Source organism: Balaenoptera physalus (assembly GCF_965194825.1).
Source record: "Balaenoptera physalus genome assembly, chromosome: 11".
In the NCBI taxonomy this organism is placed as follows: Eukaryota; Metazoa; Chordata; class Mammalia; order Artiodactyla; family Balaenopteridae; genus Balaenoptera; species Balaenoptera physalus.
The window spans coordinates 97695527-97710653 of NC_138896.1; the positions used below are offsets into that span (position 1 = coordinate 97695527).

Sequence of the window (15127 nt, forward strand, 5' to 3'; positions counted from 1 at the left end):
TCACAAAACATTCACCTAGTTCTTAAGAAAAATTAGATCTTTCAAAGGAATATTTTCAGGTATGACTGTCTATTACACTCATCCCACTGGCATTCTGGGATGAATAAGTGTTTGTGAGAAGGTTGCTCTTTGATGGTGACTTTATAGTCACTCCCTTACGTATGTAATAATTTTTTCAGCTAATTTTTTAAAAATACAGATTTGCATTTATGGGACCAGGCAACCAGTCATTGTATGTTTAGTGAGTATTTGCTACAATATTAAATCCCCATCTCACTAAAATAGTGGGAAAGGAGTTCAACCTCACAAGTGAGAAAGGAGTGAGAATTTGCATTAAGAGTAAGAGGCATTGGCAAAAGACTGGATTGAGACTCAGAATTGTCTCTAACTAGGGCTGAGTTTAGATTCGTTACTTTGTTCCTCTGTGCCAAAGTTTCTCAGTTAATGGAAAACTATAAAATGTATTGGAAATGGCAAAGTACTATGCAAGTATGTGGCACCGTGATGTACTATTATGATTATTATCTATAAAATGAAAGAAATGATCTAAATAGTTTCTAGGGTATATCAAGATTGTAGACTCTCTGGGTCTGTAATTTGAGCATTAGCTCTGTAACTAATTACATGGTGCTTGGCACATGCTTAGCAAACTATAAATGCTTATTCCCTTGATTTAAAGAGATTGGACTTCTCTTAATCGGCTATCAGTTTACCTTCTAGTTATATAGGAATAAAATCTTACTGACTGATGGTAGGAAGACTATAAGTGCTTTAAGGGACTGTAATTACTTCCTATTGATATTTAGCAGGCTGAAAAAGGACCATTGGGCAGGAATATGAATTTTTAACTTAACCAGTTCTTTCATGAGTACAGTAGAGTTGTTACAAAAGACATATTTGTAATGATGATTCCTTTTGCTTTCAGAGCTGAGCTATGCCTGGATTTTCAATGAATACCCTTCCTATCAGGATAATCGCCGCTTCGTTTCTCAAGAGACTGGGAATCTGTATATTGCCAAAGTAGAAAAATCAGATGTTGGAAATTATACCTGTGTGGTTACAAATACAGTGACAAACCAAAAGGTCCTGGGGCCACCCACACCGCTAATATTGAGAAATGATGGTGAGTTTTCTAAGGGATTTTCGTAATTCTGCTTTTTGTGATCATAGGTTGAGTTCAGGAGGTTGTTATGTTATTGGCATGCAAAGCTTGACTGTGTCAATTAAATTTAAAAAAAGTTTAATGCTTTCTACATTCAGTAACTATATTTCCTACACTTATGTAAGAAATAAACCCACGAATCCATTTTGGAAAACTAATTAGAAATCTAATTGCTAATCTCAACAGGAATGGAATGTGGATTTAGGTGACTATAAATAACAAAGGAATCTATTTCTTGTTTCTTTCCACTTAAATTGTGTACACAGGCAAAATGAAGTAGAAGGTTGAACAATTAGCTCATTAATCAATTCTATGTAATTTAGTATTCAGTATCCAAAGAGAAGTTCTAAATTATCCAAATAACTTCTGGATTTGTGATACTGAAGACATAGGTCCAACCACAGTGAAATGCAAGAATGTCAAGTCTTATTTGAGATAGAAGTTTTAATTTCCCACACTTTGGCAAAAATATTTCAAGAAAATATATGAATTTCACTTTACTTACTTAGATGGATGACATAACAGTATATGGTAATTCATCATGTGCGTTTTGAAGACAATCTTGCCGATTTGTATGCCAAATTCTAATAGCACCATGCCTTTTCCCCACCATGAGTCCTTGTACGTTCACAATGAGTCTTTATATGTATTCTGTTCCCTCTTCTTGAAATGCTCTTCCTTCTCTTGGTCTCTTGACTAACTTATCCTGGTCCTTCCAGTTTCTTCAAATATATTACTTTCTCCAGGAGGTCATGTCTGTGTGACCCCTCCCCCCAACTATGCTGTATCGGGTGCCTTCTCAAACCACTTCTGCAGAGAAAGTCTGAGCATCTTTACAGCATAGACCAAGCTTGAATTTTTGAGCAAATAACGTAGATTTCAATCATTCATTTACTTATTCATGCATTTAACATATGTTTATTTAGCACTTGCTCTGTGGCAGTCACTACTTTGGGCACCAGTGAACAAAAACCATAAGACCTCTTCTCATGGCATTTACATTGTTCAAAGGATACAGGTACAAACAAACAAGCATAAACAAAACCCAAAATGCAGTATTTTAGATAGTAATAAATAAATGAGTATGGTGAAACAGAGGTTCTGTGGGGCGGAATGTCTACTTTAGACAGGGTTGTCATGCAAAACCTTTCTGAAGGGATGACATGAGCTGACACCTGAATGATAAGAAGTCCCTCCTGTGAAGATCAGAGGGAGGAGCTTTCCAGGCAACTTGAGTTAACATCACATGCAAAGGCCCTGAGGCCTAAAAATAAATCACTGGGCATGTTTAGAGAGCAAAGAGAAAGTGAGCCTATGGAGTATAGTGACCAGGGTAGAGGGTGGTTTGAGTTGAGGTTGGAGACTGTATTTTATTTCAAGTGAAATGAAAAGCCATTCGAGCGTTTTATGTAAGAGAGTTATGTATGTTTTTTTAAAAGATTGCTTAGCCTACTGTGTGGAAAATGGACTTTTAAAAAAGTGAGGGTCAAAACTGGAAGTCCAGTTAAAGACTGTTGCCATAATTCACTCAGTAAACGATGGCAGCTTGATCTAGCGGGTGGCAGTGGAGAGGAGAGAAGGGGATGGATTCAGGATATAGTTTGCAGTTTGCTGCCAGGACTTGCTGATGCACTGGATGTGGGAGGTGGTGAAAGAGAAAATCGAGGATGACACGTAGGTTTCTGGCACAGCAGCTGGGTGGATGGGAATGCCATTTACCGAAACGGTTTTACTGAACAGGTTTACAAGGGAGAAATTCAGAATATTATTTTGGTCATTATTTATGAAGCCAAAAGCATGACTTCTCCCTTGGCAACAGAAAGAATTGTTTGTTTTGTGCTTCTTGGTCCATCTCTCTATCATGATATTCATCTGGTATATTCATATTTACTTGTCAGCCTGCCCTCCCCCACCCCGCTGACACTGACATGTGATCAAGCACAGACCACAGTTTTCATCCAGTTTGGTGAGAGGGTGCAGCAGTGCTTGCCACATGGCAAATGTTAAATGACTGTGTTGCATTAGGCTGAGTTACACTAAATAAAACGGAACTATCTCATCAGTTTAACGAGAAAGGTAGGCAAAGGATCGATTCTGTTAAAAGCTATCAGTGCCGTCTCTCTAGATCTAAGGATAAAAAATCTGTTTCGAGATATGTGTTCCAGGGGCATTCTGTACTGAATTATTTAAAAATACAGCCCCTCTGGCCTCTGCCCGTAATACGCTTATGCCAAAATGTCTGTTCAGTGGTGTTATCCATTTTGGTATATCAAGGAGAAAATATAGTCAAATATTGACTTTGATGCACTAAGACACAGCTGAGGAGAAACGTCACCCAGAGTTGCTGCTTCAGAGAGAAGGAACAAAAATTCAGGAACACGGGAAGTCCACAGTCTTCCTAGGTGACACAAGTTGGCCACAACTCTGCCTTCTGCTTGGCTTTTAGATTTATCTCGACTTGCCTAGTATATCTTCATAGAGATGACAAATGTGTTTTATTAGAATGTTTTATCACAAAATTAGCAGACTAAGGATCTCATTCTTCAGCAATTAATGCCCATTCATTTCTAATTTCCATGAGAGCTGCATGGTGAAAATTCATAATATGCCTTTCCCATTTAGGCTGGAATACATAAAATGGCTGCTCGAACTGTATTACTAAGCACAAAATAGATTATTTAATTAGCTCTTGTCTGGAGGTAAGAGAAAAGGGGAAATATAAATCAAGAAGAGATTGCAAAATAAAAATGGCATTCTTGTTAAAGTGTACACTGTGAGAGTAAAATCAATGAAATTATCATTTTGCACAATCTGGTATTTAGTGACTGTATATTAGACTGCTAAGTGCAAGGTGAGTATAGAATTTGTACAAGCATCTCGATAATTGAAGCTCACTCAAAATTTCATAGCCTCCTTCTGCCTCCAAAACGTGGATAAGCAAGGCAATGGAGCTTTTTGCCTGCACTGAACTAATTGGCATGGCTGATCATTTCCCTTGCTAAGTGCAGCTGTAGCTTAAAGAGCTAGGTATCCTCGATATTCAGGTTATTTCTTTACAGTTTCAACTAAGCAGTCTGGACTGTGGCTGTTTCCAGCCCCAAAGGTTACAGTGAGTCAGAAGAAGTGAACAGCGGACAACTCCCATTGGTCCATGTTCCTGTCAGGAACCAAGGGCGATGTGCTCCATGTTGATCCCACTGACCCTCTTTAGCTCTCTCCCCCAACACACTACGGTTCTGTGAGACCTTCATACTTGTTGTTCCCTTTTCCCCAGGCCTTCACATGGCTCACCCCTGCCTACATCTCAGATCATGACTGAAATGTAGGGCAGGGTGTTGAGGAGGTAAGCCAGGTTCCCTGGGTGGAATCCAGCCCCACCACTTATTAGCGATGTGACCTTGGACATCAGTTTAACCTCACCTCACGGTGTTCTCATCAGTCAAATGAGGATAGCAGTACCTACCTCAGAGGCTTACTCCATGCGTGAAATTGTAGGTAAACTGCTTTGAACAGTGACAAAACAGCAGTACTGTTTTGTACATCAATAACTTCCCTACCTAAGATATGCTCCACAAATTATATTTTTAAAAAACAGATTACAGCGTGAGTGGATAGTGTTATCCTTGTTTTGTAAAATGTATGTGGAGAATGACAGAGAAAGCTGGAATCCTACTCTCCAAAATGCTAACAATGTTAAACTTTAAAGCAGTTAACTTTTAGTGGTAAAATGTTTCGTTCTTAATTTATTTTCTTTCTGCTTCTCTGTGTTTTCTCATTTTTCTTCAATGATTAGAGATTTTTTTTTTGTTTTAGAAAAATGTTTGGTGAAAGGGATATTCACATTTTATTGGATCTAGAAGGCACTTAGAGATCACCCAATTTTACACCTTTATTCTTCGAGAAAGAAGGGAACTAAGGACCAGAGAAGTAAGTCAGGACAGCAGTGGGATCAAATTCTTAGTCTCCAGTTACCATGCTATTTAACTGAGGTTCAGAAAAGATTTTTTGGCCTCTGGATTTACATATTTACATTATGATTTTGCAAATTTTATTTTTGGAATTCTCCTAAATAACTGTATGTTATTTGTTGTGTTCATCACGAGGAAGTACTATAAAACTGAGAGCTGGACAAATGTGAGAGAATTTTACATTAGAGTTAATATTTATTTATCTAGGTTTTTTCCCACACTGCACAGCATGCGGGATCTTAGTTCCCCAACCAGGGATCGAACCCACGCCCACTGCAGTGGAAGTGCGGAGTCTTAACCACTGGACCACCAGTGAAGTCCCTTATCTAGGTATTTTCAAATCTGCTTTGAAATGCTAATAAAGCTCATTATGTGGGAAAGTGCACCAGTTGCATTGGTACCATGAAAGAAAAAGATTTAATTGAGAAAAATATATCATAATTATTTTTACCACAGATACTGAAGTAGTCCAAGGATCAATATTAACCCAGTTGCTGGTTATTGATGATGAGCTTGCCCCATTGTGTGCTTCCTTCACAGTTTTCAAAGAATTGTACCTGTATTTCCATAAACAAAGGTAATGGACCACCCATGCAGCATAATCATGAGAGAAATCATAGATTTAGATGATAATCATAATGGCTGCTTTTTCTGTCTTTAGTTATTACCCCTGACTTGCTCTAAAATGGCTAAAGATGAAAAAAATTAGCAAAAATTAGGACAGTCTTGGGAAAATGAGATCGGGTCTGTGAGGTTGTTTATGTACTTTACATAAACAGGTACGTAACCGAGCATGAAAAATTACTGTATGGCCTTTGCCTTTTTTCTGTGTTTTCCTTGAGACTGGCTGGGGATTGGTTGGGCAGTTCCTTATTTTGCTTATTAGAACCAAGACAAATGTTGAGCAGTTTACAGCCAGTGTGTGTCTGATGGTTCTTTGCTTTGCACATTGGTTGTTAAATATTTTTGAATATTACCGCTAATTAGAACTCTCAGTAGAAGAGCTACTAGGGAACAGGAAACAAAGGATTTATCCTATCTTAGAATTTCACATTCTCTCTCTCTCTGTCTCTCTTTCCTTCCTCCATCCCCATATTTTTATACATTGATAAGCATATATATGTAGGATGTGTGTGTGTAAATATACATGTATTTATATGCACTATATATATTGTCTTTGGACGTTAAAATGTAAAACATTTTCTGAATGTTTATTATACTTCATTGTAAATTTAAATTATTAAAAATTTGTATTCTCAATATAACAAAATAACTGACCATATTTTTCTAAGTCCTGACCCATTTCCTCAAACCTAATTTTATTTAGCCATGAAAACATTGAACAAGGTCAGCATTGAAGCATTTAATCTTCTCAACATAAATCAAATTTTAACCTACTGGACAAGAGACCACCTGATAACCCTAGCAGCCTAGAGTTTCAGAGCAGGCTAAGGTGGGACAGAAACAGACGCGCTGAACATAGGATTGAGAGTGTCCATCATCGGTGCCAACCAGCTTTATCTTGTTTGCTGTGGCATCACCTAGGATGCAGTAAAAGAAGGGTAGCACTAAAAGTCAAGAAGAAAAAAAAAGTCATAGGATTCTGAGGTGTCGTCCCAGATCTACCACTAACTCATGTGAGACAAATCATGCCATTTCCTTGGTCCTCAGTTTTCTTAGCTATAAAAATGAGTGATTTATAATAAGTTATATATTAAGGGTCCTTCTAGTTGTTTTCTGAGATGCCAGTCACAACTCTCTACCTTACGTTACTCCAGTCTCAGCATTTGCACAGGCCACATAATATCAAATACAACTCACCACACAGATGCTGTTCATTGGATCAGATTTCTTCTTAGTGCTAACAACCAATCCTAACTGAATGCAAAACTAGGTGCATTCACTCTTTCAGGCTATCACGGGTCATTTTGTGAACCTTCACCTCTGTGGCCATTGGATTTCCTAGTGGCTCAGAAGACTACATTCCCTTCAACGTTCCAAATTTAAGACCAAAGACTAAAAAAATCGAAAAGAGAAAACTAGAATATTCTAGAATATTCTGGATTATCGATGCAGTGTAATGTATTCTTCATTGTGATACTACCTTCTGTTCATAGTAAACTTTCCTAATATTGCCCCAAATTGGGTTAGAGCCTCAAGTGAGCATTAACAACCACAATGGGTTTTCTTGAATAGATCAGCTTCAATTGTAGGCCATTTAATTAACCTAGCCATCAGATTAAAAACCTAGTCATTAAGAGGATCTCTTTTTGATTGTAAACTTGATCTACAACCTTTTTTTGATGATTTAGCCTTTAGACTGGCAAGGATGAAACTTCTGCCTGGCAACAGGCAGAGATGTGCCCTTGACTTGCGCGTACTTTTATATTACCTAAGATCTACAGTTTGTCCCAAAACACGTTGCTTTATTTTACTCTCACTTCTGATTGCAACTTTTGTGTGGCTTTGTCACAGCGATCATGTCTTTCATTTAATTCTCTGACAACATCACATTTGAGGATCTGTGGGCGTAAAACTTGTTTTATGAGAAGAACATCTAAATGGCTAAAGGATGTGAGATATTTTGCTAAAGTGCCATTGCTAATCTGACTTAATAGTGTCTCAATGATCTGGATATTTTGAAACCTTGACAAGCTTAGGAACTTGTCAGTCAGCTTTAGACCTCTAGCATAGTCAGATTCATTTCAGGTCCGTGGGAGCCAAGAGGTCTTAGATGGTCATTTCACTCTTCAGTTAGGAAGCATCTGTTAGGTACCTGTTGTGTATAGTACACTGTAAAATAAAAAGATGTGATCAGAGCCCCTGGGAGCCTGCAGTTTTAGAGAACTCCAAATTAATGAAAGGTCTAAAGTTTCATCCTTATTGGAATTATTGAATTGAGTTCCAGGAAACACATTTACAGATGGAGGGATTTGAAATGAAAGAGGACAGGAGAGGTGTCCAGCCTAGAATACAGATGACTTGGACATTCATTTGATCATGCATTTAAGCAAGAAATGTTCATTGAGTGCTTGTTGTATACTTGTCACTAGGGATACAAAAGTCTTCTATGTCCTCATAGATAATAGTCTAGCTTAGGAGCCTAATTACAACCTGAGGCAGGAGTGGAGCCAGACTGGGGAGGATGGAGAATTAAAGCAGGATTATTTAAGCTTCAATTGTGGTAAGAGCTACCAAGGAGCAGTGAAGGTGCAGTGAGATTATGCAAACAATCAAGGTTTGTGTGTAAGGAAGCCTGGCCTGGTCTTGGGAATCAGCTCAAGCTTTCGTAAAGAGTTGGCCAATCTAACAGGAAGGATAAGAAGTCCAGGCAGTGGATACAGTATTTGTTTAAACCAGGAGCTGGCAAATTTCCTCCTGTAGGCCAGTCTTGCCCGTGGCCTGCTTTTGTAAATAAAGTTTGACATTTTTTTCCGTAAAAATGTTGAGTATTCTTAGCTAACTCCTAGACTGTCTGTAATTTTTATTGCTATTGTAAATGATATCTTATTTTTAATTACATTCTCTTTTACTTGTAAGTGATTCAACATTTGGCAAGCTTGCTGAAATCTTCTTAGTTCTATAGTTTGTTGATGCTGTTGACTCTCTCATACTTTGCTATCTTCCCCATTTCTTCTAAGCCAGGACTTAGCCAACCCTTAGTTCATGGGCCACATATAACCCACCACTGTTTTTGTAAATAAAGTTTTATTGGAAAGTAGCCATGCTTATTTGTTTACATATTGTCTCTGGATGCTTTCCAGCTAAAATGGCAGAGTTGAATCAGAGACTGCATGACTCACAAAACCTAAATAAAATCCTTGCTATCTGTGTCTATGCAAAAAATAACTTTGCCAATCTCTGACAACAAGATAATATCTTTAAATATTTTAAGACTGTCCATCAAGACTTGTTCTTTGTAGCTCCAAAGACTTGAACTAGGACCACCATGTACAAATTAGGGGGAGAGGGACTTCCCTGGTGGCCGAGTGGTAAAGATTCCACCTTCCAATGCAGGTGATGCGGGTTTGATCCCTAGTCAGGGAACTAAGATCCCACATGCCACAGGGCAACTAAGCCCATGCCACAACTACTGAGCTCATGCGCCTCAACTAGAGAGCCTGCGTGCCACAAACTACAGAGCCCACGTGCTTTGGAACCCTCACGCCATAACTACAGAGGCTGCGCACCCTGGAGCCTGTGCGCCACAACTAGAGAAGAGAAAACCTGCACGCCACAACTAGAGAGAAGCCCGCGTGCAACAACGAAAGATCCTGCATGCCTCAACAAAGATCCCACGTGCTCCAACTAAGACCCGATGCAGCCAAAAATAAATAAATATGTACATACATACATAAGAAAGACAAAAAATTAGAGGGAGAGAGAGTTGTTTAGCTCACAATATGAAGAACTTTTTAGTAGGATCAATATAAAAGTACTTTGTCAAAAAAAGACAAAAGTCGGCTTTCTTTCACCTAAAAGATGGTGGCTTTATAATTAATTGCCCAAACTGGAAACTATTAGCAAATTACTTCAGGACTTGTTGTAAACCAGGACTGTCCCAGGCAAGCATGGATAAATAGTTATTCTACCTTCATAGGAGACACCTTTCTGGAATAGCTCAGGTTATATCTGCACTTTAACTATTGAGAAGGAAGGAAAGAGATGTAGGTTTGATTGAGGTCAAATAATGGGGTTTGTTTTCACCTCCCACAGGCTTCTGAAGTCACATTAAAACCCCAAGTGTAAGTGAGATGCATCCCACAGGTGCCTTATTCCTCTTTTCCAGCACTGGGGAAGTTCTTATTTGCACAATTATTGCCTCAAACGGGAATTCACTGATTAGGGGCTGGGTAGTGGTGGAGATTCCATGGACAGTCGCCTAGATCCTACAATGTTTCCTTCAACCCAGGGCAAAACAAGCCTTTCTTAAAAGAGTAAAATGGTGAACTCAGCCCAAGAAATGTGTATGACTAATCAGATATTTCCAAATATTTTTAGATAAATGGAATATATATCATATGACTCATTCCTGAAGAAAGGCCATGTGGGAACTTTTCATAGGACAATTTTTACAGTTTTTCTTCAGTAGAAAATCCCACTCTGTAGAAGTTGGTAAAAGTCCCTTCTGTGGTTTAATTTACAACCGCAGATTCCAGCTAAGGCAGGTGTTGGCAAAGTCTTACGGCCCAAAATTCTGCAAACTTGCCTCCTTCTGCCAAGACAGTGTCTGCAAATTGTAGTTAAACAAGAGTGGTGTGTGGCTGATTTCTCTTTTATATTCTATAATTTGGCAGTTATTCTGTCACATTCTAGTTCTTACAGACATCAGCATCAGCCTTAATAATTTTTCAGGCTTTGAAAGGGAGATAATCATTGCCACAAGGTCGTCTGCAGGATCCAGGCTCTTGATTGGCGTTGTGACTGGTGAGACTCCGCGTTACTAGTCATCTCCCAGTAACTAGCCCATGATGTCTGTTACTCTTCGGTGCAACTTCTTGCTTTGGCTCAACGCCTCATGGTTGCTACAGAAGTTCTTAAAGTACAGAAGCATCAGCATCACCTGGGAACCTGTGAGAAATGCACATTCTCAGGCTCCATCTCACCTTAGTAATTCAGAAACTCAGGCCCTCCAGGTGATTTAAAGTTTAGGAACACTGGTTTTGGAAAGAACACCTAGAAATTTGTAGCATGTCTTCTTTAGGAAATAAACTCAGTTATTCCATAAACAATTAATTGTTGCCTGCATATGCCACATCCCTCTGCAAGGCACTGGAAAAGGGTAACTACAAATGTCATGAAGATAATGATCAGGTCTGTGGTATGCACATCGTAACCCCATTGCTATAGTTGGTGTTAAATCAATATTTATTGAATTCATTGGAATGTAAATACACCTAAGCCCCTGACTCCTGAAGACTTTGATGTATGAAATTTTAAGTGGTGTAACTTTCACTATTGTTGTCTCAGCCGGTGCTCTCACTCCAATGAATAGAAAACATTGACAATGCATTTTAATGAATTGAGACTTTTTTCACCTTATGTTTAAAATTATAGATATAGGTATCTCTATTTAGAATTGGAAGCAAGAGTTTTCTCTATAGGCAATGTATATATTTCAGTCAGGAGAAAGGAAATATTGCTGAGATTATAAATCCTGGTTGATCCTGACAATATTGTATGCACTTTTACTTCAGCTGTACCTTGGTTGTGTAGACATACCTAGGCCTTTATATCCTCCCACCTTCCTAAATAGTTTGAAGATGGAAAAAGGATTCTGGAGCAATTCCATCAATGGCCTCACCCTTTTTACCTAATTATTATGTAAATCATCAGAGCAGCTATAGACCAATTAAGTTCAAAAGTGTACAGGTGGTCAGAGGAATGACTTGAAAAATACGCTCCTCTTTTAAGGGGCCTTTTGTTTCTTAAAAAATAAAAAAAGGCAGCAGCTTTTTAAATTTAATGTAGAAAAAGGCCAAAATAGTTGACGTGAAAGAAATAGTCAAATAAAAATGTAGCCTGTGCCAGATGTAATCAAATTAAATGGAACGCTTCACAGGTGTTCCAAAAAATGTTCATAATGTAGTTGAAAAAAATGGCTTCCTTCATTTTTTTATGATTTAAATACTAAGGCAGTCTTTACATGTAATAAAAATTCTTTAAAGAGCAGTGAAATGCATGCCATTCCATCTCTGATCCCTATCTTTATGTCCTGTAACTATTTCCATAAATACAGTTCAATCTTCATCATTACTGATAACTCTGTTACTCAGTTCCTGTAGCCATAAATATAGATCACTGTGTGTCCACCCAGAAATCACTCCACGTGACCACATAAACAACCTACACAGCTCATTTTAGAGAAGCATGATCTGAAGTGAGTGAACTTGGACAAGAGCCATGATAATACTTAAAAACAACTTCTATGCCCGGGAAGACTTACATGTTTGACTTAATGGCTATTATGTGTCCCAGTATAAAGGGCCACATTTCTACATCTTTTCCTCCCTTTCACAAATTCCTACGTATCACAGTTTTTTCCATATGCCTTGTACTGAGCTAAGATTTGTGAGGAACAGAAAAAAATCAGAAGTACTTCCATTCCTCAAAGAAGTAAAAGTACAACAGAAGAGATGACAAATGTATAAATAGCTATAAAGATGAGAGGAAACAGCAATGTTATTCAGGAGCGCCCAGAAGTTTATTTATAAAATGTTTCATGACAGTTTTTTACTGAGCACCTAGTAAGTGAAGAGACAAAGATAAAAGCAAGCATGAAAAAGATGGACATATTACTTGACATCATGGGGTTTACAGTCTGGATGGAAGACAGAACTAAACACATGAACTAAACATGAGAAGTATACATTGTGATGAAGGCAGAAGTCACAAATAAACAAAATATTTCAGAAATTTGAAATCTTTGAAAGAGATGTTCTTTAAAAAATTGTTCAGTGAGGAGCCAACTGGTAGGCAAGACAAGATGGCAGTTAAGAAGAACATGGCTGGGCTTCCCTGGTGGCGCAGTGGTTGAGAGTCTGCCTGCTAATGCAGGGGACACGGGTTCGAGCCCTGGTCTGGGAAGATCCCACATGCCGTGGAGCAACTGGGCCCATGAGCCACAACTGCTGAGCCTGCGCGTCTGGAGCCTGTGCCCTGCAACGGGAGGGGCCGTGATAGTGAGAGGCCCGCGCACCGCGATGAGGAGTGGCTCCCGCACCACGATGAAGAGTGGCCCCCGCTTGCCGCCACTAGAGAAAGCCCTCGCACGAAACGAAGACCCAACACAGCTAAAAATAAATAAATAAATAAATAGAGTAGCTATTAATTAAAAAAAAAAAAAAAAAAAAAACATGGCTATGACCCAGCAATCCCACTCCTAAGCATATACCCAGAGAAAACCATAATTCAAAAAGACACATGCACCCCAGTGTTCATTGTGGCACTGTTTACAATAGCCAGGTCATGGAAGCAACCTAAATGCCCATGGACAGACGAATGGATAAAGAAGATGCGGTACATATATACAATGGAATATTACTCGGCCATAAAAAGAAACGAAATTGGGTCATTTGTAGAGACATGGATGGACCTAGAGACTGTTATACAGAGTGAAGTAAGTCAGAAAGAGAAAAACAAATATCGTATATTAACACGTATATGTGGAATCTAGAAAAATGGTACAGGTGAACCAGTTTGCAAGGCAGAAATAGAGACACAGATATAGAGAACAAATGTTTGGACACCAAGGGGGGAAAGCAGCGGGGGTGGTGGTGGTGGGATGAACTGGGAGATTGGGATTGACATGTAGACACTAATATGTATAAAATAGATAACTAATTAACTAGAACCTGCTGTATAAAAAATAAATAAATTAAATTAAAAAAAAAAAAAGAAGGATTTGGATAGAGGGCCTGGTCCAGAAAGAGAGCTATTACCAGAGATAACTACAAAAAGTATGGCCTAGGTGTGGTAGACTGGGGAGAGCTCAGTGGACCTGTTTATTCAAACTCCTCACTCTATCCTATTGTCTCTGCATGGCATAACAAACTTTCTTTACCAAACATTTGCTTTTCCCATATTTCTGTGAGTTGTCTTCCTTCCCTTTGAAGACCCATATCCCTATCCCCTCCTCCTTAGCTCAGGATGGCCTATAAGCTTTAACTGCCTGCCTGTCTTTGACCTTCTCATGCCTATGTGAGGCTCCCATATGTACAAAATTAAATTTGTTTTTTCTCCTGTTAATGTCTTAATTAATAAATAAGCCAAAAGAATTTTAGAAAGGTAGAGAAAAAGTTTTTCCTCCCTTACATTCCCAGTTGTATTCCTGGCATCTAGGGCAGTAAAAAAAAGAAAGAAAGAAAGAAGCCAAATGCAAAAGACCACACATTGTATGATTTCATTTATATGTAATGTCCAGAAAAGGCAAATCTATAGACATAGAAAGCAGGTTAGTGGTTGCCGGGGGCTGGGATTGGTTCTGGAATTAACTGTCAACAGGCATGAGGGATCTTTTTGGGGTGATGGAAATGTTCTAAAACTGGGTTATGGTGATGGTTGCACGACTCAGTCAATTTACAAAATCTTTACATGTTTTTTACAGTAAGTCATGGGAAACAGTGAGAACTGAAGCAAAAGAGATTTGATACTTTCTGGTCATTTAAAGACTGCTGTGGGCTACAGAGCGTAGGGCGTACTAAGGAAAGGGGTACAGGAGGCTGGAGGAGGGGATTTTGAGTCGGGGCGGTAATAGGTGGGATTTTAGGATGAGGAGATAATAGCTGAGGGGACCTGGGACACTGAGCAGTGCTATTTCAGTTGCTCAGGACAAGGATGTGTGAGACATTTTTGATCCTTGATGTATCTTTCATAGTTGCATTACAGAAACCAGGTTTACATGTAATGTTGATAGAACGAGGGGGTAGGGGAAAACCTGATCATGGCTGAGACAGTCTTGACCCTCCGTATTTTAACCTTATCATCTCATCTCCCTTCCATTCATGATACACTGTAGTGTCGTTTGTCTTGATTTCCCAGGAGGACAAAAGACCTCTTTCTCTCAAGGCAGTTGTTTTTCTAATTAACACTGCTGTCGGGGTACACAGCCGCACACACAGCACTCAGAGGTGTTAACTTGTTCCTGCGCTCGGAGTCATACTACTGGTATTTATGGGATGGTGAGTCAGCTGTATGGGTTGTTTGTTAGCAAGTTCAGCAGAAGTGTGCGAATGCGGGCGTTAGCCAGCACTGTCTCTTTATGGTCCTGCTGTGGGGCACATGCTCAAGGGAAGGCAAACCCAAACGTAAGTGCAAGAGGACTCAGAGACTGACCAGAAAGGGGGGAATGGTTTTGTATCTGAACGTGTCAAGCATGGATTTAGTGTACTGGAATTTAGTTCTGGAGTGTTACTGCTGCAGTGGCAAGAGGCCATAGTAAAAGATTAAGATGAGGACTCAGGGACCAGAGTTGCAACCTTGAACACTAGTCTGTTTA

At 39.1% G+C, this 15127-nt stretch overlaps 1 protein-coding gene across 8 annotated transcripts in view; it reads left to right on the top strand.

Annotated features, from left to right (window-relative positions):
* Positions 1-15127, top strand: part of CNTN4 (contactin 4) — a 928656-nt gene that overhangs the window by 740359 nt on the left and 173170 nt on the right. For 7 of the 8 annotated variants that reach the window (XM_082412135.1, XM_082412132.1, XM_082412131.1 and 4 more), the window contains one exon: positions 926-1123. The exons of the other annotated variant lie outside the window; for it this stretch is intronic. In XM_082412135.1, the coding sequence (XP_082268261.1) occupies positions 926-1123 (198 nt within the window). The remainder of the gene's footprint in view (positions 1-925; positions 1124-15127) is intronic. 8 annotated transcript variants of the gene reach the window in all.